Genomic DNA, 25,795 nt, shown 5'->3' on the forward strand with positions numbered 1-25,795 from the left:
CGGAATAAGTAACAACATTTAAAATCTATAGTGATTATAAGATATGATACCGAAACCTGATTTATGTACGTAAACCATACTTTAAATAAATTTTGAAAATAATTCCCAAGTCAGACGGTAACCGTTTGAATAGACTAAATAGACCTGTTCTTAATAATACAAAACTATAAATTAAATTGCTAAAATATAAGGAATTCGAAAAAGTACTTGGTTGAGAGACGGTCAGGTACTATTACAAAACGTTTGTCTAAGATATCTACTAAAATTATGATTAAATACTCTTCTCCGACATCTAATACTCAAAATCACTTGACACATCACATTTTAACAATTTAGGGTGGGTTTTGTTCATCATTTGTTCGAATCATTCCGATTATCTCTTGTTTTGAATTGCCCTAGTGCCCAGTAGATGGCAGCACCTGCGTAATGATGTCCCAATTCATGCTCCCTTGTGGTTGGCTGCCCAGAATCTGGCTGGCTAAATACATGATGCCTAATGGCTAACGAGTTGGGACACGGCTTATGTATTTTGATGGTAGCTAGCTGAAGCGCGGGGTTCGAGGGCGCGCTTCGCGAAGCTACCGTGGTAGCTAGTTTGAAGCTACGGAAGTAGCTTCAAATCCCATAGAGAATAAGGGTTGGAGCCTAATAAGCTACCGGTAGCTTCTGCAAGCTCCCTTCGCCGGAGCTTCAGCGTTAGAGAATACAAGTGGTAGCAAGTAGCTTAATTAAGCATCTTTCCACCAGAAAGCTACCGCGCTTCGAGTTAGAGAATAGACCCCCTGGACACCAGTATGTAGATTCTTTCCTAAGACCTTTTTTGTAGCAAACTCGGCATTTTCTGGATTTAGTTTTTCCTACATCGCTTTTCATTTGTTCTGGAAAATGCCTTTCAACTAAGCGTGATGGTTTAGGTGTAGAGCTACTTGTGTCGCGGCTCCAGCGACACTCTCGGTTGCGAGGGAGACAGGGGGGGGTCTGTAAGGACAAGCGAGGTCCGCGGCTGCTGCTTCCGCGTGGCTGGGTCCGGCTCTGTCCGGAACTGCCTCTCTGGGAATCTCCGTGGATCCGCGACAGCTCTGGCGGAGTTCCGGCGTTGGCGGCGGGTCCAGGCGCTACGGCGGGGTCATGGGCCTCGTCCTCCGTCTGCTTCCGCGGGTGATGACCTCAGGCGGGCGGCGGTGTCCGGGGAGAGGACCCTCTGGGACAGCGTGAGCGCTCCTCGCGGAGGGTGCGAGTGCGGCGCCGGTCCACCCGCAGTTTACGGGGCATCCGGCAGAGTGCGGCGCCGGTCCACCCGCAGTTTACGGGGCATCCGGCAGAGTGCGGCGCCGGTCCACCCGCAGTTTACGGGGCATCCGGCCGATTGAGGGCCTGTGGTAGGAACTATGAGGATATGCTCGCTCTTAGTCCTAGCTTCGGCCTCCTCAACCCCGACTGCCTTCCATGGTCCGGGCAGCGTCTTTTATATCCAACCCTGGCCTCCCTCCGTCCAATGAGGGTGCTCCGCTTGGTCACAAGGTGACGCGTTCGCTGTGCAGGTGTGCGGTCGGGGTGTGAGGGCAGGTGCGCAATTAAAAGCGGGAGTGGGGAAATCACGTGGTGTGAGGGGAAGGCAGCCGGCTGGAGTGGGGAGAGCGTTCCGGTGGAGTGGGGAGGGTCACGTGGTGACGCGTTCTTCACCGGGGGCGCGTGTTTCAAGTGGGTTTTGCCCATGTTCCAATGCAGCACAACAATCCACCCCTCCCCTGATGGTGCAAAACCCGCGAGAAGAAACACTGTGGGGGCATTGTGGCCGTATAGTGTCGGTCCATAGAATATCCTTGGTTGGCACTGTGCACTTGGCATCGCTGCCGGGGGAAGGTTTCTTCCTGTGTGGATGTGGTGGGCTCTGTGGGTTGTGGACGTGTAGTGAGCTACTCTTCGCTCGCTGTCCTCCTTTCTTGCAGGCCCAATTCATGCAGCTCTGTACGTGTTTGCGGACGTCGGAGAGTGCTGCTCGCCAATGATACCCTTGAGTTAGGGCCGTGTAGGTCGCCTTGATTCCAGGGTGTCCTTCCAATGGTGTATCGTGGTAGCGTTGGAGAACTTCTTTTCGTAAAGCTAGCGGGACCCATAGCCTCCAAGGTCCTTTTTGGCCGGGCCGGGACCACAGATGATCGATATCGTCCTTGTACTTCTTAAGGAATCGTTTCTGTGTTTTTGTCCTTGAGGGTGTCTGCTGGGCATTCAGTAGCTTCTCCCTGATGTCTGCGACCTCTGGATCTTCTTGTTGCGCTTGCTGGACTCTTTCGTATAAATCCGCGTGCTGTGTCACGACACGGATAGATGGTGGGACCATCCTGTCCATATCCAGAGTCAGAGCGTCTTTTGATTGTTGCGTCCAGGCTGCAGTGACTCGGCCCGTAGTGCCGAAGGAGATTATACCTTGTGAGTAGTCTATGACGGCGTCGGCGCCTCGAAGCCAGGGGTGTCCCAGGATGAGATCCTCCTCCATGTCCCGTATAATGTGCAACGTTACTGGTAGATGCAATTTTTGGACGGTGACTATGGTCTGCAGGTCCCCCGTTGTTAGGAACGTATCTCCCTTTACCGTTCGTAGTGTTGTGGGTTCTCCTTGGACTCGTTTCTGGAATTCCACTGGCAGGCAACGTTCAGCTATTAGATTCACCCCGGCTCCTGAATCGATGAGGGCGTGGAGTACTTCGCCGGCAAGTTCCACCTGGATTCTGGGGGTGTTTATAGCTACCCCATCAGGTTGTGTGGCCCCTATAGACGGGTGGGTGGGCCGGAAGAGATTTTCTGAATTTCCGCCTGGTTTGCTGTGACAGTCTCGGTGCAGGTGGTATCCTGGACAGTGCTTGCATTTTGGTGGCCTAGAAGGTTGTGTGTAGGTGACATCTTCGGCCTGGTCGGCTTCAATGGCGCTGGCTAGCCGTATGAGCTCTTCAGTGCTCTGCGGTGGGCAGGCTCGGAACATCTGCTTGATCCTTGGGAGGAGTTGTTCCGTCAAGGTGGGTAAGAAAGTTTCCTTATCTCCATCTGGGAACAGCCTCCGAAACAACTGGATCTTTCGAAGGATAAAAATCTCTGCGCTTTCCTTCGGTGTCTGCATGCTTCCAAATAATTTCGCCTGTATCTGGGCCCTCCGTGCTGCTGTGTCAAACCTTCCCTTCAGCCTTTGCTTGAATTCGTGCCAAGTGAAAGCGAATTCCCGGTACGGTGTCCACCACCTTCTTGCATCCTCTTGGAGTTGTTGCTCCGCTCTCCAGACCCACCATGATGTGGGTATCTGGTCCTCGTGGAACCTTGTCTCCATGCCTCGCAGGAACGTCTCCGGATCTTCTGCTTCTCCTCCGAAGAACTCCGGCCACGGGGGACGGTAGGATGGCTCCGGCACAGCCCGAGGAGTGCTGTTCTGCGGTTGGCGTTGACTGCATCTTCCGCATATGAACTGCAGCCCTTCAATGTCCCTCGCTTCGTCCCTCCAGCCAAGGCAGAGGTGATGAAACCATCGTTGGCAGCTGGCACAGGAAATCAGGTGCTCCCCTACTCTGGTGCATGATGAAGCCTCGCATTGATCCCTTGTGCGGGTGCGAGATGGGTTGGGCGCCACCGAGTTTTGTTGAAGCTCTCTCGGAAGAGCTATGGTAGGTGTAGCGGGTGCTCCATCGATGGGTTGTACATCCATGGTGGAGGCGTTGGTTTGCCAGGCGTTGTCAGTCGGAGGATGCTGTGGGTCCCGGCTGCTATCCATGCTGCCGGTCGATGTCCCCGTAAGTTGGGCGCCAATTGTCGCGGCTCCAGCGACACTCTCGGTTGCGAGGGAGACAGGGGGGGGTCTGTAAGGACAAGCGAGGTCCGCGGCTGCTGCTTCCGCGTGGCTGGGTCCGGCTCTGTCCGGAACTGCCTCTCTGGGAATCTCCGTGGATCCGCGACAGCTCTGGCGGAGTTCCGGCGTTGGCGGCGGGTCCAGGCGCTACGGCGGGGTCATGGGCCTCGTCCTCCGTCTGCTTCCGCGGGTGATGACCTCAGGCGGGCGGCGGTGTCCGGGGAGAGGACCCTCTGGGACAGCGTGAGCGCTCCTCGCGGAGGGTGCGAGTGCGGCGCCGGTCCACCCGCAGTTTACGGGGCATCCGGCAGAGTGCGGCGCCGGTCCACCCGCAGTTTACGGGGCATCCGGCCGATTGAGGGCCTGTGGTAGGAACTATGAGGATATGCTCGCTCTTAGTCCTAGCTTCGGCCTCCTCAACCCCGACTGCCTTCCATGGTCCGGGCAGCGTCTTTTATATCCAACCCTGGCCTCCCTCCGTCCAATGAGGGTGCTCCGCTTGGTCACGAGGTGACGCGTTCGCTGTGCAGGTGTGCGGTCGGGGTGTGAGGGCAGGTGCGCAATTAAAAGCGGGAGTGGGGAAATCACGTGGTGTGAGGGGAAGGCAGCCGGCTGGAGTGGGGAGAGCGTTCCGGTGGAGTGGGGAGGGTCACGTGGTGACGCGTTCTTCACCGGGGGCGCGTTTCAAGTGGGTTTTGCCCATGTTCCAATGCAGCACAACACTTGTTGATATCTTTGGGTGGGTTTTCATTATGTTGTTATCTACCAATTTCTCCACACACACTATCAAAAAGTGTAATCGATCCAAATGACCTTTATCTTTTTTGTATATAACATATGCATTGAAGCAGCACATATCAATTAATCGTACAAAAATTTTCTTATAAACTTTTTTTTAGCCTATTACGGGCAGCCATGTAGGCCACCATAACTCCATCTCCCAAATCTACGCCGCCCATATTCTTGTTGTAATCCAGGACAACATTCGGTTTTTCTTGCCTTCTTCCTCTCTTTTCAATCATTGTCTTTTCGTCATCATGAATAGAACTGAGCATCAACACGTCTTTTTTGTCCTTCCATTTTAAAACCATAAGTTTGTCCTTGAATCTTACTATATGTTCATTTTTCTGTAATTTTTTTGTTTTTATTTCCTTGGGGATTCCGACTCTGTTTATCCTCATTGTTCCAACAATATCTGTATTTTTTTTTACACAAGAGTTCAGCCAAATGAATTGAGGTATAGAAATTATCTAAGTAAATCCTATATCCTTTATTCAGTAAGTCATGTGTTAACTCCAAAACAATTCTTGTTGATTGTTTTTCTTGTGGGTAGTTCAAACCATAATTTGTGTCCTTCCCTGTGTACAAAATTATATTTTGGACGTATCCAGTTTGGCTTTCACTCAAAATAAACAACTTCATTCCAAATCTAGCTCTTTTTGTACATATATATTGTTTCCAAGACAAATTCCCTTTCCACAATAAAAGAGATATTCATCTACGCATATTTCTCGTTCACATATGTAAAAACTTTTAAACTCTAATGACAAATTATTGGTGATTGGATCAATTTTATATGTTTTTCTATTACATGTGTTAGGATCAAAACTTAGATTGTCTGCAAAATGCAAAAATTTACATAATAAACCAAACCTGCTTTCGCTCATAGTTTCATAAAAAAATGGTGTTTCAATTATTCTTCTCCTTGAAAAATAAAGTTCCAAAGCCGGTTTTCCAATTGTTCCTTGTAAAATTAGGAGCCCCAAAAAAATCTTCATTTCAGCTTCATTTGTATCCTTCCATTTTCGAATTCTTGAACGTGGTTTTAACTCAGGATTTTTATCAAAAAATTGAGCGGCGTACAAATTTGTTCGCTCTGTAATTAATTTGATAAGTTTCTCATCTAAAAACTTCTCAAGATGAAACAAAGGAACTTTTTTTAGAGGAGTATCGAAAGTTTTTCCAGGATGTGCAGTGAAGGGAAATGGTGGTCTTTCTGCATTTTGAGGTAGCCATTCTTCAGAAGCAATGCTGTTGCTAGGGCAAACTTTATCAACCTCTTCACTCTCTTCATTCTCAGTATCACTCAATTCCGTATCATAGTCAAAATTACTGTCAGATGAATCCGATGACGAACTCATAATACGTTTCCTTTTTCTACCTGCCGGTGCTTTGATTTCGTCATCGCTGATATCACTTTCATTCATTTTGATGGATAATTATAAAAATGTATTCTAAAATAAAAATGTTGGAAATGTAAAAAATATAAGTAAATGATATATAATACGAAAATAGGTAGGAAAGTGTAAGTACATACCCGCCACCGCTCACCCAGAACACGTCCAACCACTCCCAATAGCGAAATGATACTGATTTCCTCCGTATCTAAAGTTCAAGTCGAGACATGTATGGATGATAATAATGTATTCTATAATAAAGAGGTTAAAAATGTAAAAAATATAAGTAAATGATATATAATACGAAAATAGGTAGGAAAGTGTAAGTACGTACCTGTCGCCACTCACCCAGAACACGTCCAACCACTCCCAATGGCGAAATGATACTGATTCCCTCCCTGTCTTAAAATCAAGTCGAGACATGTATGGATGACTAATATCTTTGTCGTTCGAAAATATACGTCCCGCCCGTTCCAGGGCGCAACTTATATTTCAAGGATGTATTCATATGTCCTACCCGTACCCGATATTGATTACGTTGGACGTACATATACGTCCCGCTCGGTTAACAGGTTAAGGGCACACCTCATCACCACAGCTACAGTGTGATTTAGAATGGCCGGGTGCCAATTAATATTCTGAATGAAGAGATGTGACAAATGCCTCAGGAAGTCACTCAGGCAATGAGTTCGGTATTTGAATGACCCACCAATTCAGGTCTGAGAAACTTTCAAAACTGATTTACAGTCAATGAGAAGTTAGCTTATGATGCAAGAACTTTCCATCTTACAAGAAATATTCTCCAAAATTGTGTGTGAAGGGAAGAGAAAATAACTTTTGGATCATCTGAATGCTACATGCCAAGTATATGATGGACGGATAATACATAAATGTCTAAAATATATATGGGCACTTCAATATAAAATGTAGGTGTTTACTTACATTTAAGACAGGAAGAGGTAGGGTCTTTTCACTTTCTACCTCTTTACCACTTGGTTGATCAGGAGATGCAGCTGTTTGAAAATTTTCCAGGCACTTGAAATTGTACTTTATCTAGAGGAGAGAAAAAGCAAGAGCTAATTTTCAAAATACACATCGGCTAGGGTGAGTTTGCTCTTTAATGAATGTTTTTCCACGAATCTTCATAGCACATTATAATGAACTTTTTCTGTACTTCATGACTGCATCATCATATTAAGGAAATAGTTGAATGGCTTGAAATTCAATGCTAACGAAGACGGAACAGAGAGAACATTCAGGAGGGGTGAATTCTCTGATCTCTCTCACATTCCAGTATTCGTACATACATGGCTGACTAATCAAAAGAGGCTTTTCAGTCACTAAGCAACACACCATTGGCCACGTAAAACTAATATTTGAATGGCAACCAACTACTACAGCAATATTTGTCCAATAAGATCTGTGCAATAAGTGACTGAAACCTCACATTGAGTTGCTACACAAGAGGTTTTCAAGGAGAAATTCCACAGCTATTGTGGTCGTGCTCTTTCCTCTGAATGGACCTAGAGATAAGTTTACACACTGAAGACAAGAGATGTTGCTATCCTCATCAATTTGGATACTGAAAGGGAATTGAAAACAAATAACCAATGTCATGGCACAAGAATAGAATTACATAATATGGATCAGCCCAGCAACAGAAAATTCAATGTTGCATGTGCACTTTATAGCAGCAGATGTGCCGCTTATGTATGCATGCAGAAGTATTAATGAACAGCATCATAATGGTTGTATAATGGATAGAAAAAATCATCAAGTTATAGACTTATGGATGTTTGGTTTTTGAAGGCAGTATCTCGGAGCACCTATTAAGAATACAGTGGAACTTGGTTAGTACGTTTCTGAAGGGACCACGAAAAATGAACGTACTAACCAGGAAAACGTACTAACGAGGAAAGTAAATAAAAGCAGTCGGGGTTATTGCAATCAGTGAAAAAGTCGTCATAATTACAATTACTATCGGTAGTTCTCATAGGATCGCCTTCCTGAACTCTTTTCACATTTAAAATCAAGGAAATGAGCGCTACCATGAAAAACAATACCACGTGAATAAAAATCGCAATTTTTCATGGACATCCCGGAGACGATTTCATGATTACGGCGTCTATCTCCCGTGATTTATCCTATATATATTTACGGAACGAGGACGAGTGAAGCTCAGACAAGCGAAGACAAGTCATTTTTCTTTCTCACAGCGTACTCGGAAAATATAACAACGACCCGGAGTAAGTCGACTGGTTTTTTAAACATGATAAAAATTGGGCAAAATTATATTGACTTTCAAATTACGGCAACAGCCGTAGACATTCGCTTCTGGAATGATACCATTTCGATTGTAAAATCGATCGATATATCGACTGATGACACGCAAGATTATTAGATTACGACGTAATTACAAGAAAATTTTATATTAAACAGCTGAAATTTACTTTCAAAATTTGTCTAATGTCGTCTGCTTTCGTTCCGAGATCAAGTATTTTTAGGCTTCGCGTGGAGATCCAGAGGATCGTCTGCTCCCGCAACAGTAGTCAAGTAAATACGCACGACGTCGAGTTTATTGCCCCGTTCACATTACCATCTTTCTTAACCAGCGTAAGATGATGTCAGAACCAACGCGCGTTCACACTTACCATGGTTAGACCCTGGCGACATCTGATGAGTGGTAAAGTAATTCCAAGTGAAAAATGAATTGACAAGAGCGAATAACTTGTTGGAAGGAAATATAGAATGTGCAGGGAAAAGTTCTTGTGTAAATTGCAATGATTTAAACATATGTGCATATTATGAGCTGCTTATGAATTAAAAATTGCATTCCAGCGTCGACAATCATTGTTCCTTGTTACGTAGAAGGTAATTCAAATGTGTTCGTCCAACTAATCATTTCATCCATAGTGTGGCTTGCATTCTTCTACTGCTCTATTTAATAAGAATATAAGCGAATATTAGTGATAATTAGGTTGATATCAACAACATATACTACTACTTGCCCTTGATTCGGATGTGTCGACAAATCATTGATGTAGGTGAAGAAAATCGAGGACCTAATCTTGAGACTCGAGCCTCAATTTGAGACACTTGTGATTTGGGATGGAGATACACTTTTCGCTGCATTACATTCTTAGCTATTATTGTTTTCTGACTTTGACAAAGGACATGATCCAATCTGATGCTATACCGTAAATTAAAACTCTTTTACCTCTTCTTCAAATGTGGACGAATAACTTGCAGAAATGTGACGATTGTTGAAATTTAACTTATGAAATAAGAGAGAGAACGTGGTAATTTTTGCGATATGTGGTATCACCCGACGTTTCTAAATTTATTTTCTATCGTTACATCTGACTAGCCGTTAGCCTGATACTTTACATTGATATGGGAAGAACATTTGTTCAAGGATGAACATAAGTGATCTTTTTCAAACTGGGACAAAGAACTCTTACCAAAACATTAAAATCATTGTGACCTTCGGATTTTTACTATGGTAGTTTCGCACATTTTACTTAATTCTAGCAAAATATCAATATAGATTATTCAATCTGTCCGTAAAAATACAATACGAGCTATTAGCTAATTCACTGCGAGGTATAAAGTATATCGCATAACTTAAATCAGGTTTAAAATCTCATACTATACAACACATTACGGAATGAATCAATAGCACTTTCCTTAGAATTAATTCTGACGAATATAATTCGACAATAACGGCCGTCTCCTCTTCGAATGCTTTATTTTCTCTTTCCTCCTATCCCACTTCGTTGCTGCTTCGCCTTCTTCTTTTTCTAACCAGCCATTAACCAACTTGCGTTCACACACGCATGAACTACCGCCAACCATGGTCGGAAAACGGTGGTCAGAATCCCAACCACGGTTAACGGGAACTTGCGTTCACACCTCGTTTTGTAACCATGGTCGGGGCTAACCGGCGTAAAAAGGACGTAGTGTGAACGGGGCATATGGAGCAGTACTGCTTTAGATAATGTGGGAATTGTCTAATACCGTTAAGACTCATTTCTTCATCATGATAACTCGTGCAATAGCAACAATTGCCCACTCACGAACTTTATGCGCAGCAGTGGGCACTCCCAAGCGCTCCAAAGGCAACAGAAGGTGAGGAGCTCGGGGTGGGGAAAATTGGGGCTTCTTATTGGCTGTAGTTTTTCATAGTCAGAAATTCCCGAAAAATGGCCGCATTTTATTATTCAGCACGTCACAAGAATTCAGAAATGCATTTGGATAAATTACGGTAGAAGAAAGAGATGTGGAATGAATGGAAGAATGTAAATGGCTAATAATAATAAATTAAATCATGAATTCAGACGTTTGCGACCCTTAAGAAGACACTAGAGAACGAATTGCGGGTTGCGTCACGGCAAGCAATTGAGCGTACTAACCAGGAAAGAGCAATTTTTTCAAACGTACTAACCAAATTCTTTTACCTGTATTTTGTTCGGATGGTACCGGGACCGAGGGAAATCGCCGTACTAAGGAGGAAAACGTACTAACGAGGAACGTACTAACCAAGTTCCACTGTATTAGTAATTATCCTGCTTGCACAATAGGGCGGATCGCAAAAATCGATTTTTTTCAAATCCATCTGGCCCAATGAAAAAAAGTTGTGGAACCGATCAAAAATAAGGCCTGAAAATTTTGAGACCTGTACGTGAACCCCTGACCCTCGCTCAAATGCAATTTAGAGGGGGAGGGTCAAAATTCGAAAAATACAATATTTTATGGTCATTCCCTATAGATTTTGCCGAGTTACTGCCCTTCTAGGGCAAAAATGTTGTGGATTTTGACGTATCTGCCACCGTTTAGCCACAAAACGCCTAATTTGAGTCCGCGTCCGCGAAGAAAATATTCCAACGCCCACGCAGCGTCGCGGATACCAGAGCCGCAGGCCGATCCCTTCCCCTCCACACTCGCTTCTCCCCCTCCCACGCCTCTAATACAGCAAAATTCATCCCGCGCATGCTGCTAGGAGGTCGTTTGTCTTTGATAATATAAATCAGAAGATGGTAGAAGGTAAAAAGCGATGCGTAGTGAGACGACTTGTCCCTTATTTGGCGCCTCGTCGGCGTTAAACAAATCGATGTTACCAACTTTTAGAGAAGTTATGAAATAATTTTAGACCTGCGCACGCAGGAAAGGAGACTACGGTCTATGAAGACGCCTCTCGAGTGGCTATGAAGGTGTGCGAACTATGGTGATGTGCTTCTCTTCCATTATGAATGTGACTAAATGGATTTAGCGGTACCACAGGAAGTACTAAAACTTACGGAAAATCCTAATAGGCCAAAAGTGGGTTTTATTGAAGTATAAGACTCAAACAATTTTAAAGGAACATTTTAAATTATGCGATATTTTTGCGTGTAAGAGCATGGAGGAGCATAAGTATTTTGAGAGACAATCTGACGAAAAGAAAGATGATGGATGCTGGATTGAACCCTAAAGAAGCTCGACAACTGAGGAAAAAAGGGAGTCAAAGGAGAACGTTGAGTCATCATCGTCAATTCTTGTTCGGGAAAATAGTATCAAAAATTTTCTTCATCAATTCATCCGAAGAAAATTAAACTGGCGAGAAATTAGCCGATTTGTATCTCTACTTTCCTCATGAAATAAACATTAAGGACTATAACCTCAAATTGGAACTTCTTCGGGGAAAATGCGTCTGCCAACTGTGATAGAGGTATATGCAAGAACCAAGAAATAGCAATGATCGTTCCCGCAACTTTAGCTGACGCAAAAGTCATAACTTCGTAAGATACATAAAAGCTAGTGTACCAGAATTACTTACGTATACAGAAAAAGATGCTAATTCCTGTAAATAAGAAAAGAGGGGTGTCATCAAAGGGTTCCATTTTATTGGAATGAAAGACTATACTCTTGTCTGATGAAAAAAGGCAAGTGGACTTATCAATAGAAGTTTAGAGGGGAATGTGTGGTGTTAGTTCAAGAAACAGGGTCCCACTTTTGGAGGTTTTCCTCCCCCGTCGGAGGATTAGCAAAAGTTATAAAATCTGCGATTATCGATTCCTTACCGAGTGAAAATTAGGTACACAGAATTAAAAAGGATTTGATTATGATGGTACCAAGCGAATACCGCCCAAAAAGGAGGCATCATCCCTTTGCTATAAGCATAATTCCAACATCCCTTGCAGTGTGGGTAAACTCTTCTCGGGATTCCCACCGGGTTAATTTTTCCATAATGGCCAACATTTCAAGCTCCGACTGGGGGCTCATCCTAAGGCATAAATTTTGTTGAACCCCGAAAAGAGTTTACCCACATCATTCGCCGAGAAAGCATCAAATCGTATTTCATTCCCTACCAGTGGTCTATTTGCTAATTGCACTATGTTGACTTGGATTTGCGACATAAACGTTGGGAGGGTAATCTAGGGACCCAATTTGCGTTTCTGCAAGGATGCGTTTGGCGACCAATCCGAGATTTTTTTAATTGCTGGATTTTAATATCGACATAAAGGCTGATGATATATTGGAGAGAGACTCCGGTTCCTTCGGCTATATCTGAGCTTAGCGCTGTGAAATTTAAAAATCTATTGATGAAAGTTCAAATTTAAATTTCAATATTCCTTTTATTATACATACGGACGAAAGATTCGCGAAAAAATTTACCAAAACTTTGTTGAAAGCAGCAAAAGACGAGGAATGACATTAACATAAGAAATACAGACTGGAAAGCAGGTAATTGAGTAATTCCTTAGTGATTGTTCCTCACTGGACGATGCTGATACATCAAGTATTAGTAAGACTAACGAAGAAAGACGCACTTGGTGTGCATTTTGTTGCATCTGGTGCGTTTGAGAGGAGATCGGGGAGGGTACGCCGGCGGCCTTCACCCTTATTCATCAATTTAGTCACAGCTGTCGGAAAATACCGGAATAGAAATGCATAACCTAAGTTTCCAAACCTTCATAGCCCCTCGAGAGGCGTCTTCAAGACCGTAGTCTCCTTTCCTGCGTGCGCAGGTCTAAAATTATTTCATAACTTCTCTAAAAGTTGGTAACATCGATTTGTTTAACGCCGACGAGGCGCCAAATAAGGGACAAGTCGTCTCACTACGCATCGCTTTTTACCTTCTACCATCTTCTGATTTATATTATCAAAGACAAACGACCTCCTAGCAGCATGCGCGGGATGAATTTTGCTGTATTAGAGGCGTGGGAGGGGGAGAAGCGAGCGTGGAGGGGAAGGGATCGGCCTGCGGCTCTGGTATCCGCGACGCTGCGTGGGCGTTGGAATATTTTCTTCGCGGACGCGGACTCAAATTAGGCGTTTTGTGGCTAAACGGTGGCAGATACGTCAAAATCCACAAAATTTTTGCCCTAGAAGGGCAGTAACTCGGCAAAATCTATAGGGAATGACCATAAAATATTGTATTCTTCGAATTTTGACCCTCCCCCCCTAAATTGCATTTGAGCGAGGGTCAGGGGTTCACGTACAGGTCTCAAATTTTTCAGGCCTTATTTTTGATCGGTTCCACAACTTTTTTTCATTGGGCCAGATGGATTTGAAAAAAATCGATTTTTGCGATCCGCCCTATTGCACAAGTGATAACATTAACATAAAATACACTTGGGTTCCACGGATGGAGAGATACATCGATGGCTAAGTTCTAACAATACATATCTCAAATTTTGGCCAATTAATTGAGACAGGGGTCTTAAACAAAGTGCAATGACACATAAAAAATTAAATTCAAGCAAAAAAATCTTAGTTTGCAAATGTGTACTTCTTTTTCAGTTTTATGAATTTTTGGTTTTTAATTTCAGTGTACAATTAAAAATATAAATCGTTTCATTTGCTCTCCTAAATAGTTGCTATTTTTGAGATGCGTGTCGTTAGAACTTAGCCATCAATATGCAATGTTAATTAATGCCAATGCAAAATTCCTCTTTGCATTAAATAACATATCTTTATTAGGGAGCATATCCATGGAAACCAAGCATGTTATACCGTTTATCTCTGAATATAGTCCCCCCCTAATTTTGAGGCTTGAGTTTCCGGGAAAAATTTAAAAAGTGCATTTGAATATAGTCCCCCCCTTTACTTTTAGCATGGGCATTTTTGGAAAAAAAAGGGGGGACTATATTCAGACAAATACAGTACACGCAGAAATAGTCCATTGAAAAGAATGCTGAAGATCCCAGGAAAATCAATCCTTATAATCCTTATCCAATCCATAGAAAATCATGTAATATTCAGGTTACTACGGCACTGAAACTAGAATACTTGGGTTACTTATGTATTTCTATTTGTCTAGAAGTAAATATAAAAATGTTTGTTTGAGTAATAAATATAGCAGATCTGTCGAGTAAAACAATTGCCTTATTAGTCTGATACAAAGGCAAAAAAAGAAAAATTTTGATTCATTTACATACTGATAACAACTGAATAATCAATGATCAATCACAAAATGCAGTATGATTCCAATTTTTACTTAAAAAATTATGAAAATGATTCGCCAAAATTCCTTACCAATCTGTAAATTACCACAGAAAACTCGTCTTGGAAGTATATTCAATTACATGTCATCAAGAACAGTGATAGACACTGGAGCAGACTAAATATGTTGAATATCTTCAGCATTCCTGTCAAGGACAAGTCGATCGTGCACTATTTCAGGGCGCAAATTACATCAGGGGCAAAGATCCGAAATTTCTCAAAAAAGGGCATTATTAATCACCGCTGCTCCAGCGCCACTAACCTAATACATATGGAGAATAAACCACTGCTACTACGTCCATTTGGGCAATATATAGTGATAAATATAGCATTCAAGGTTATAGTGATGAAGTTTAAAGTTTATCTAAAGAATTTCATGCTTTTACGATGCGTGAGAACGATCACCAAATATTGCGATTATGCAACCTGCGTGCCATCAAAATTGTCTGACTGGGGTGGCGCGCGCTCACTCTCGGTGCGATATCTCGAGAACCAAAGGGCAGAAATGAAAGAAATTTGAGGTGATACTCTGCATATGTCTAGCAACTGATTGTAGAAGACAAAAAAGTGATAGAATAATCCGATACCCAGCCAGCACAGATTTGAACTTATCCTTGGAGAAATCAGATATTGTGGGGATAAGCTTATCCTCCATGTGTAATATCCCTTTTTTCCACGATTTCAAGCGTTTGGGGAGGGGATGTCATGGTACCATATTGCCAAAATTGGCCGCATAGTAGCGCTGAAGTCCTCCATTACCGTTAAAGCCATTATAGTGGCTTCGTGTTTACATTTTTGGTGTTGTGTATAGTGGTGTTTGTGAGTAAAAATCGTTGATTATTTTGTATATACAATAATAGTTAAAGTGATAATGCGACCTAAGCATCGTTTTTGTGTTCCTGAGTTCGATGTGGGCTACGCCGGTACGTACAGTTGTGGCGACACATCAAAACATCCCGGATTGTCGTGGATATTAATGAAGGAATCATCGACAGTGCTGTGATTTGTCAACAAATGCGAGGTATTAGTGATTGCAATTGCCAAATTCTAGGGTATAACGGTAATGGATTTCGAATTTGTGCTTTTAGAAACCATACGTAAGGTAATTCACCAGTCTCCTCTATAATTTGATGTAAGGAATTGAACAGTAAGATTTATGGTTTACCGATGAAGGTATAAAGACTGCTCCGTGTTCTAGTGTATTGTATATCGTTTCAAGATGAATAATTCATTAAATATATCGTTTTTAGAGCAATAATTTTGTTTATTTTACCACCTTCTTCTAACGGATTTTTTGGGATGTTCCTAAACTTGCGTGAATGTGTAACATAGTGAAAAAAAACCTCATTGTGGAGACTAGTGCGGTATTGGCTTTCGATGGTGAATGATTCAGTGCATTATATTTCATCATGTATGTTATTATACAGTATTGTATTGCAGTATCCCATGTAGCATCAAATATCTCAGAGGAATCTCACGAGATATGATCTCATAGGCATACAGACCTCATAGACAGAGTGGTCATATATGCCTCGTGAGATGTCTCTGGCATATTTGATGCTATATGGGATACCATAATATAATAAATTACAATGATGAAAAATAATGCATTGAATCTTTCCTCATCGAAAGCCAATTTATGTTATTACGGTTATTACATTATTTTCACGTAGTTCTCATGAATCTCGCGTGGCAGCGCAGCGATCGTACGCGAAACAGCTGCCACCTAGCGGCAATTATACGGCGTAAGGATAGGCATATCTCAAAAAATGCGGAAGTGCATCTCCGATTTATCCCAAAAAACGGCGTGGATTATTCATACTTTATCTCTGCTTTCAGATAGGTTTCGTCACGGCATATATGTATAATATCCTCGTATTTAGGGATAAGGCAAAATCTGTGCTAGTTGGGTAGTGACGTCTTCTTCACTTTTGTCCGAAAAACACCCAAAAATATCAAAATTTCAAAACTTAAAGTGCGATGCAGCACGTTTTCCCGGCATCAGAATGCAAAAATAATTTTCATTAATCATTTTCTCACCAAATGGGACAAAACTGTGGGGCATCCCAAAAGAAATTTGAAAACTGAAAAAAAAATAAGGACCACCCTAACGTTACACTGAATGTATACTTTTCTGGAGGAAAACTCTCATTACAGCAGAACTAGCAAAATATTATCTCATCATTAGAGCCATTAATTATCTGCCAAAGCTCAGGAATTGAATTTCACTATCCATACACTCCAAGGCAAGACCATCTCCTGCAAAATGAGTTCTCACCATTTAATTCATTATCTCTTTCCCAGATATTAATTAGGTATACCATCATTTCATTCCTAAGACCAGAAGATTTTCGCAACAAGAATTTATGCAAGGCAAGTACCATTCTCACTCTCGAACCGATCATTTGGCTCCGCCTAACCAAAGTTGCATTTGCATTTGAAGAGGTTAAAAAATGAAACTTTTTCATTTTCGACTTTGATAAATGCTATTCTATAGAATACTATACAGCCTATGTATACAGACTGAGGAGTCATTCTGTTATATAGACTCAGGAAACTGAAACACATTCTGTATTCATTTAAATACCAGCATTATCAACTCTTTTTCAAATAGGTGCTTATTATGGTTTTCAACATACACTTTCAGCAGAAAATAAAAATACATATGTCATACTTACGTAAAATTCTTTTGAATCCTTTTTGCAATTAGCTTTGATTATGCCTTTGTCCAAGACTGCTCCATAAACGTGAGGCATGTAGGCAATGAGAGCCAGGACAACCAACGGATATTTCTCTGATGACTGACTTAAAATCTCTTCACCTCTAAATTAACAGAAAAATGCATCAGTTTTGCAACAGAGCTAATTTCAATGGATTAAAAAAAATATACAAAGAACATTTAATTTCTGTGATATTTCAGTTGATTTTGATAAAAGCAAATAGTATGAGTTGCAATTAAGCTACAGCTAGAAACCGTAACAATACCCATAGGCAGGAATTAATCAAGAAGCTCGAATTTGAAAGGGATGGAAATAGAACATTTTAAAATCATGATTTACAAGTAAAATATATCATCTGCAACAAGGACAACAACCAGAGTCAACTGCAGACATTAAATATTGGAAGAGGCACACTTTGTGGTTATATATACTCAAGACATAATACATATACAGTGAAAATGGCGACGAAAAGACACTCTAAAGGGAAATAGTGAGTGAAAACCTACATTTTCCACTAAAAAGATGACAAAAGTTGAAGAATGCAGATCCGACCTCTAACAGATCCCCTTCCTCATTGTCCTCCTCATGCATAGAAATTTCCTTTCAAGCATTTACTGGCTTTATAGTTGGGCCTCAGCTCTGTCATCATATCAACATCATCATGAGACTTCAGTGAAAAATTTTGTAACCTGATTGAAGACTAACATCTGAAAGACTGCTCCTTCGATTATAAAATGAAGTAAATCTGACTTCGACCCGAAGACGCCTGGTGGAATCCTGGCAAAACTGTCGTCACCTCTGACAACGAAACGCGGCGATAACCCGGAAAATGGAGAAATCCACAAAAAATGAAGTAAATCAAATTGAAAGTCATTAATTTCTCCTTTTACTGATGGTTTGTAATAATTTTTTATCATAATATGTATTAACTTAGCTGAGTGCAAAGAAATGGAATTACAGATAATTTTTCTGGTTGTGGGAAGTATAAAATTGCATTCATAGCTAAGAATGAACAAAAGTGATTGAGATACCAAAATATTCTTCCCATAGGTTACAGTAAAAGGTTTCCTCAATATTCATATGGAGTTTTATGTTATCATAAGTAGTGATGGGTCGGTTCGATTCCTCTATTCTTCGATTCCTCGATTCTCAGCCAAGAACCGGAATCGAAAATGAGTACTTGCCAAGGTGAAAAATCGATTCCGATTCCAGTAGTACTTCAAACAACAAATTTATATACCACCGCGTTTCCAACAGTCATTTGAATTTTCGCGCCGCGTAATCGTAATAACAAAACACATTATCTTCTAGGGATGTGCGAGTACTTGAAAGTTCGAGTCGAGTCGGTGGTACTCGACTCCAGCGTTTCGAGTAGCTTTACAAATGTCGAGTGAGTTACGGTTACAGAGCTTTCGAGGCTAGTAGGTCCAGCAATCTGCTGACAGGAAGCGCTATCATGAAACTCCTGTAGTTATACAGTTTTTAAAGCCGATAAGTCATTCTAATGCCTTGGCCAGGTAGTTTCAGCTTGCTGTATACTCTATAGTTGTTGAAGTGGGCGCCGAATACCTTTACGCCAGCCGCGGCGGCCGATCGTCTTCCGACCCGGCGCACACCGGTACGAAATCGGAAAAAGCTGGAATTAGTCCAAAATCACCTTTTGCCGATAGAGACTTGAAACTTTGCGGAAATACTCATAAATCATTACCAGATATAGATTTATATGCCATTTTACATAAATACGACCCTTTAGTGATGATACAGTGGCCCAAACATGACCAACCTTTCAAAACCACGCACGATCTCGTTAATTCTCGAAATTTTTTAAATTTATCCAGGTGGTGTTGCGTTGGTATGATTTTTATGGAATAAAAAACACAATATTCCTTTCACCTGGTGCTTTGCCTATACGTCCAATGACTTTTGAAGATTTTGGCTTTCATCTGTCTGGTTTTACAGCGCAAAATGGTCGACCCGTTTTTCACTTGAAATTTGACATAAAGTAGACATTATCTTTCGTTTACGAAAAATATAACTCGGAAAAATCGAACCACAATATAAAGTAGAGATTTCTTAAAAGTACTAAGTAGAAATCTTGGAAAAAAAACGTTTGCGATGAAGGAAATAAGAGCGATTTTTCAATCGCGCATCAAGACTACTCACCGCGGAACTCTGGGGCTCGGTAACTGAGGCAGATTTTTCTAGTTTTTTAGAACTTTAGTCTTGAAAATCGTCATTTAAAGCACGGATAATCGTCTTCATTGACTTAAAACACTAAACTGAGGATGTTAAAAAGAATTATGTATAGATCGACTAGAACATTTAGCGCATTACTCGAGTGAAAATACTAAGGATTGGATATTTTTCGAAACTATCCCACGCATAAGAAATATGCCTCGGGTATTGAAGTAAAGTGAAGAGATTAAGTCAGCATGCTTAAGAGAGAGAAAAATGAACTGTTTCGATGAAAGGCAACAACCGATACCCTTTTTCCCTTTCCACCTTCGCCGAGGTGAGTCGCGCGGAAAGGGGGTTTTCACATCACAAGGCATCTTTTAGTCTTTTGTATTACTGCGTCCGTCCGATGTGATATTCATTTGTAGCGTTTAGTTTCTTTCTTGAACTTAAAAGAAAACAAGAGTTTTTAAGGTTGATTAAATGACGTGAGAAGTATAATTTTTTTGGCTCTACAAAACTAAAGCTAAGTTCTTTAGTCCATTCACTTAGAGTTCCATGAGGACTCAAGATCCATAAAGATCGATGATATAGTTTTTAATAAAAATTCCAGTTTCCGAAATCTTGCAATTTTGGTAGGAAAGTACTTGCCCAGTCACACAAGTGTGTAGCAAAAGGCAATTTTCTGCAGGCAGTAATACTGTAACATGGAGACATCAAAACCTGCTGGCTGAGCATGAGCATGTTGGTTTTTCTGCTTGAGAATTTGAAAAGGCCAAATATTACATGATTCATAAACATAGTATTTAATCTTTATTATAACTGTGAATACGACTATACTCAGGGCTCTCCCTTGTAGTTATAAGTGATATTTTTCTTGGAGCCTATGGCGTCAGAATCGATGGAATCGGTATCGGTAGAATCAGAATCGAAATGTCAGAATCGAAATCGGGATCGGAATCGATAAAATTTTGGAATCGACCCATCACTAATTATAAGTAATCCATTCTGTGCACACTAAAAAATTACAGTTTGGACAGACCAAATTCTTACCCTCAATTTCATAAATCCTCTGATATCATTATGGAAATATTTATTAAGTCAATATTGCTTAGCATTTATATTGAGGTAGAAGTACATTCAACTGCTGGATGATAAGAGATGGCTGCCCATGCAGCAATTGGTCAGTGTGAAATATGAGGAATTGTCCATGATGGAAACATAAAAATGAAATTGATGATGGCAGATAAAATAGTTTGTAATTGTTCAGTACTAACTCACCTTTCCTCATGGGTGACCATCGCTAAAGCAGCCTCAGGAAACTTGTAATATAATGCATAATCTATTGCACCAAAACCTTGCCTATTTTTTAAAAGCTTGCACCCCATGGAGAGAAGCATTTTGATGGAGCTTGGCTTGTTTTCCATTGTGGCAAGGTGAAGAGCTGAATTCTGAAGGAAGAATTTTTATATGTAAATGTACAAGTACTTTCACACACAAGGACATCTGTAAAATCAATTCTCCCAACATCAAGTCAACATAATTGAAAACATGCAAATTTTTTATCAAGGCCTCCCCTTCTATCAAGCACTTACTTCCCTCTTCAATTCACAATATGGCCCTTTCATTCTTTCTGAAATTCCCATTCACATCCTCCCTCTCCCTCTAAAACACTGTTTTCAACATCCCCTCTATAACACTGTTTTCAACATCCCCTCTATAACACTGTTTTCAACATCCCCTTCCTGCTCGCTCCATCCATTCCTTCAGTCTCCTCAATATCTCATCTAGACGCTGCCTCTCCTCACCCACCATGTCCAGCACTTCGTCGTTCCTCCTCCTCTCCGTCCACTTCACCTTCTCCATTCATCTCCACTCCCACATCTCATACGCCTCCAGTCTTCTCTCCTCCTCCTCCTCTTTCCTAAGTGCTCATGTTTCCAAACCGTAAAGTGCTTCACTCCATGTCATACTCTGCACTAGCCTTTTCTTTAAACTCTACTGAACTCTCATCAGCAATTCCCTAATCATGAGCCCCTTGTTTGCCAACGCAATTCTCTTTGTGATGTCCTTACTGCTGTACTGTTTTTTTTCTAGTGTACTTCCCAAATAGTTCAATTACTCTACCTGCTTTCATTCCCACTTTTGGGTCCCTTCAGTTCGGTCCATTCCCTTCCATCTTCAATTTTATTCCTCATTCGCAATGCTTTACAGAACCACATAACTTTGGTCTTATAGTGATTAATCCTTATGCCATATTCCTCGCAATGCATCCACTAGAGCCTGCCAGTCCTCTTGCTGACTGGTTAATCAACAACTGATCATCCACGAACCTCATTCATTTAAATTTCATTCCCCCACTTTTACTCCAGCTTCCAACTCATCCCATGCCTCTCTTAACATCTCCTAACTGTAAATGTTAACTATTAATGGCAATAGGGGTCATTCTTGCCTCACTCCACAACCAATGCTTGCCCACCCTGCTTCTCTGCCCCCTACCCTCACTTGTACAGTCTGGACCATACACAGATTACAGTTGAGTCACCAATGCCTCCAGTCTACACTTATTTTCTATAGGATCTCCATTAACTTAACGTCGTCCACTTTATCAAATGCTTTATAAAAATCCACAAAGCAGGTATTAACATTCTGGCAGTAGTTGATACAGAAAAAATTCTAGGGGGGAGGAGGGGTGGGGGCAAAAAAGATATCTTGAACTGCTTTTACTTTTGCCGCAATGACAAATACAGTAGACCCTCGTTATCACGAAGTTCACGGAACCAAAAAAACTGAGGTTCGTAGTAACGAAGTTCGTATGAACGTTTCTTTAAGAAATCGTCAAAAAAACTTCATGTGATAAACGCGATAAAATTACGCAGAAATATATATAAACAGGAACATTCGTTTCAGTTTCGGCATGCGGCATGACATAATCGAGAGGGTTGATATCTTCCCGAATACTGTAAGTCCGATGTACGAACTAGATGCGTTCTAAGACCTTGTTCCTAAGTTGATAAATCTACAGCACGGCCACCGAGAGTTGTCCGATGACAGGCAGAATGGTCTAGGTCGGGGCAGTGTTGCCAGATAAGAAAGTGAAGCACTTACGAAGGGCTCTGCAAAGAAAGGAAGGGACGACGAGTGTGAAGGACCCAGAGGAAGAATCACTTGTTTAGGTGATTCGAAAAAAGAATATGTTTTGGTGGATCAGGCTTAATTCGCTGATCTTAATGTATTTGACAACGTTTTAAGACTAGACAATGGTGTAAGGAGCGTTTGGGGGACAGCGATTTGCTGCAAACCGTGCTGGCACTGAGTTCTCCGCCCCTCCTATTGTGCCGTCATTGGACAACTCTCGCCGGCCGGAGTGTACGCAAGGAATCGTGGAGTACGTTTATCCTGCTGAATGCAACACTGCATCGCAATTGTGCGCTGACTCATGATTCTGTCACGCTCTATGTCCACAGTCTTCCATTTCCTTCTCTCCTCCATTTCTTTTATAATTTCCTCAGTAATCCTTGGTTTCTTTATTCTTCTACTGTTAGGGTAAACAATGAACTCTTAATCGCAATAATACAAGTTCCGAAGTAAGTTGGACTACCTTCTCTGTGTTTTCCAGCCAAATTGCAATTTTTGGTTTACTCACATGAGCATTTAGGGTCCCTGAAAATAATCTAAACATTGGAAGGCATAAAAAGATTTTTAAGCACTTAAAATGACTAAAACGAACAAATAGAAACATATGACCAAGTAGGTACCTTCAATAAAAAAAAAATCTCTTGGCAAAAACATTTGTATGGGAGCTAATGAAAGTGCGAACAAACCCCATCCTTATCCACTTGATCGATGAGATGTGAGTGGACTGAATGTAGAAGCTCCATTGTTTTGGTGTAGCCACTCATGGCGGCCAGGTGAAGTGGGTTACGGCCATTGTGGTCACGGTGCAGCAATGCTCCCCTGTTCAGCAGAAGCTGCACCACTTTCCTGTGACCTACAACAAAGACGCATTCAGCACAGCAAGCTTTCCCCCACCATCGTGTAAATTACAATTTCACTAATTTGTCAAAACAATGTCCAAAAGAGCAATGCAACTAATATATGTACAGATCTAATTAGGTACTTCACGCAAAGCACTTTCCTTCTCCACAAATCCCTGAACACAAGAGAAAAATTCATCCAAAAATTCAACAACCCAGAAAATTTCATCTCCATCTGAGTACATTCAATGTCGTAAGCTACCTCAATAGACAACATAGAGGTGGAAGGTGTTAAAATATGAAGTCTTTCATTGGAAGAGAGTAATTAATATGCACTAAAAATCAAGGCGTCATTGTAAGTATTTTGATCTTGGTCTGGAATTTATTGTAGTGATTTACTATTCACCGTAACAAAGTCCCTTACCTTTTCCACTTGGCAAAATAGGTAACTCTCACTTTATTGTTTCTATCAAATGTGAAAATATAGAGCACTTCTATATGATGATGACGATGTCCTTCTATCACTCTGAAAGATGTTCATAATTGTTATAGCAACCTACGCCCAGCATGCAGCTTCCATGTCTCTGGTGGCACTTTGTCTCTGCTGCTGTTTTTAAGCTCCTGAAAAATTACTTTTTGATCACTTACAGCACCAACAATCCCAATGTATTTCATCACCACAGGATGACTGACAGCTTTAAGGTCTAATTCATCTTTTCTGTTACAGGCTTATGGACTCCATACGTGAGCTAAGACTGGTTCGAATGTACATTATTTAGTACAACTTCACTTTCACATTAACATTCACAAATATAAAAATATTTATATTTGTGAATGTTAATAATTTCTATTAATGTCACTTGCCAAACTTGCGCTGGGCCAGTGCCGGTTACCAGGAAGCAAAGTTTTGTGCGCAAGTTATAGCAATGCAGCTTTCATTCGCTCCGGCATATTTTTAAAATGCCCATATACAATCTATACTGCATAAAAATCATGTATTTTTGGATCATAGAAAAATTGCAAATAAATTAAGAAGTGTTTCTATCAATTTTATTTTTCTTTCGGGGTAAACTGTAGGACTAGATAGTGTTTAAAACTTTTCGTTATTTTACGACAAAATATGAGTTCTAAAAATATGCAAAAGCCATTTTATTAATATACATTAATGTTTGCAACTTATTGTGGAATATGAATGTAGTACACGTAGTAGTTTTCTCTAGGCTGAGTTACAAAATTCATGAAGTTGACAAAACGGCTAATTTTATGATGCGTGGAGTCATTTATTGCACTTGCATGTCTAGATTTTTAATTTTTTCATAAAACAAAAAATAAATGAGAATTGAGAATAAAATTTCCTTTAAAGTGACGTATTATTCATTATTATGGCATGCACTGAAGTCTAGATATAAATTTGCAAATTACAGCGGCACATCATTTTGACGCCGACAGTAGGTCCTTCTGTGTAGCTGACAAATCCTAGTGCTCTCATTGTTAACCTCTAAGCTTCATTTTCAATTCAGGATCTGAGTTATCACCTCCAATTATTGTCTCTAACAATTGGAACTCTTTGGTGAACAATAATCCAACAAATTTGGAAGCCTCACCAAAAACATGGTGTGGCAGAGCTGTTAGTTTCGAGCACCATCACAAGCAAGGCCAGCCACCTGGCTGAGGTCATTTCCCTGCCACTGCCACCAGGGTTCGCCCAACCTAGCGCCAGGAAGGTGCCGCATGAGGGAGATGCTGACAAAAGGGCAACGGAGAAGGACTTCCACATGCGAGAGACATATAGCATCCGTATCACTTACCATCGTAATAAACGTGGTCGAATTTACTTTTGTGTAATTTATTGAAGTGAGGTTAATTACCGGATTACTCCCTATCCCCCTTCATATGGTATGGATATAAATAACTCCAGTGAAATTCTGGGTTTATCACATTAGTTTAGCACAAAGTTGGAGAAGACAGAATCTTGAGTAAATACTACATAACCCACCATGGAAACCTACAAAAAATCTAGTCCAGTTGAAAACTCAAATAAAATGAAGAAACCTTACCTTACCTTCTTGCGAAGAAATGTGCAATGGAGTCAATCCTTTGCCATCAGTCTCATTAATTATGAAGGTTCCTTTATCAGAATCAAGTAGTTGACAGGCAATGTTATACCTCCCATACCTGGAATGAATCATCATCATAAGTGGGGATTGGCCTGCTATATGTACTTTATTCTGAATAGGTACCGTTACATAACTGCTTCTTAGGCTTTGGTTATCCATTCCGGTTCTCAGTTGCTTCATAAGTTAGTATTCATACAGAGTTTTTTGGCCAATAAGTAGGCTTATCTAGGATAATATTAATTGCATCTTTGGTAACACTTCCTTTATCTTTCACTGAAAACATTGTAAACAAGTCAGAACCGTAGTGAAGTGC

At 41.2% G+C, this 25,795-nt stretch overlaps 1 protein-coding gene across 4 annotated transcripts in view; it reads right to left on the bottom strand.

Moving 5' to 3' along the window:
- LOC124158462 (transient receptor potential cation channel subfamily A member 1-like) overlaps positions 1 to 25,795 on the bottom strand; it is a 180,189-nt gene that overhangs the window by 42,892 nt on the left and 111,502 nt on the right. For all 4 annotated transcript variants that reach the window (XM_046533564.1, XM_046533561.1, XM_046533562.1 and 1 more), the window contains exons 10-14: positions 25,428 to 25,540; positions 23,213 to 23,379; positions 20,670 to 20,839; positions 17,172 to 17,316; positions 6,952 to 7,062 (exon numbers count right to left, since the gene is read on the bottom strand). In XM_046533564.1, coding sequence (XP_046389520.1) covers positions 6,952 to 7,062; positions 17,172 to 17,316; positions 20,670 to 20,839; positions 23,213 to 23,379; positions 25,428 to 25,540 — 706 coding nt within the window. The remainder of the gene's footprint in view (positions 1 to 6,951; positions 7,063 to 17,171; positions 17,317 to 20,669; positions 20,840 to 23,212; positions 23,380 to 25,427; positions 25,541 to 25,795) is intronic.

Source organism: Ischnura elegans, chromosome 5 (assembly GCF_921293095.1).
Source record: "Ischnura elegans chromosome 5, ioIscEleg1.1, whole genome shotgun sequence".
Classification (NCBI taxonomy): Eukaryota; Metazoa; Arthropoda; class Insecta; order Odonata; family Coenagrionidae; genus Ischnura; species Ischnura elegans.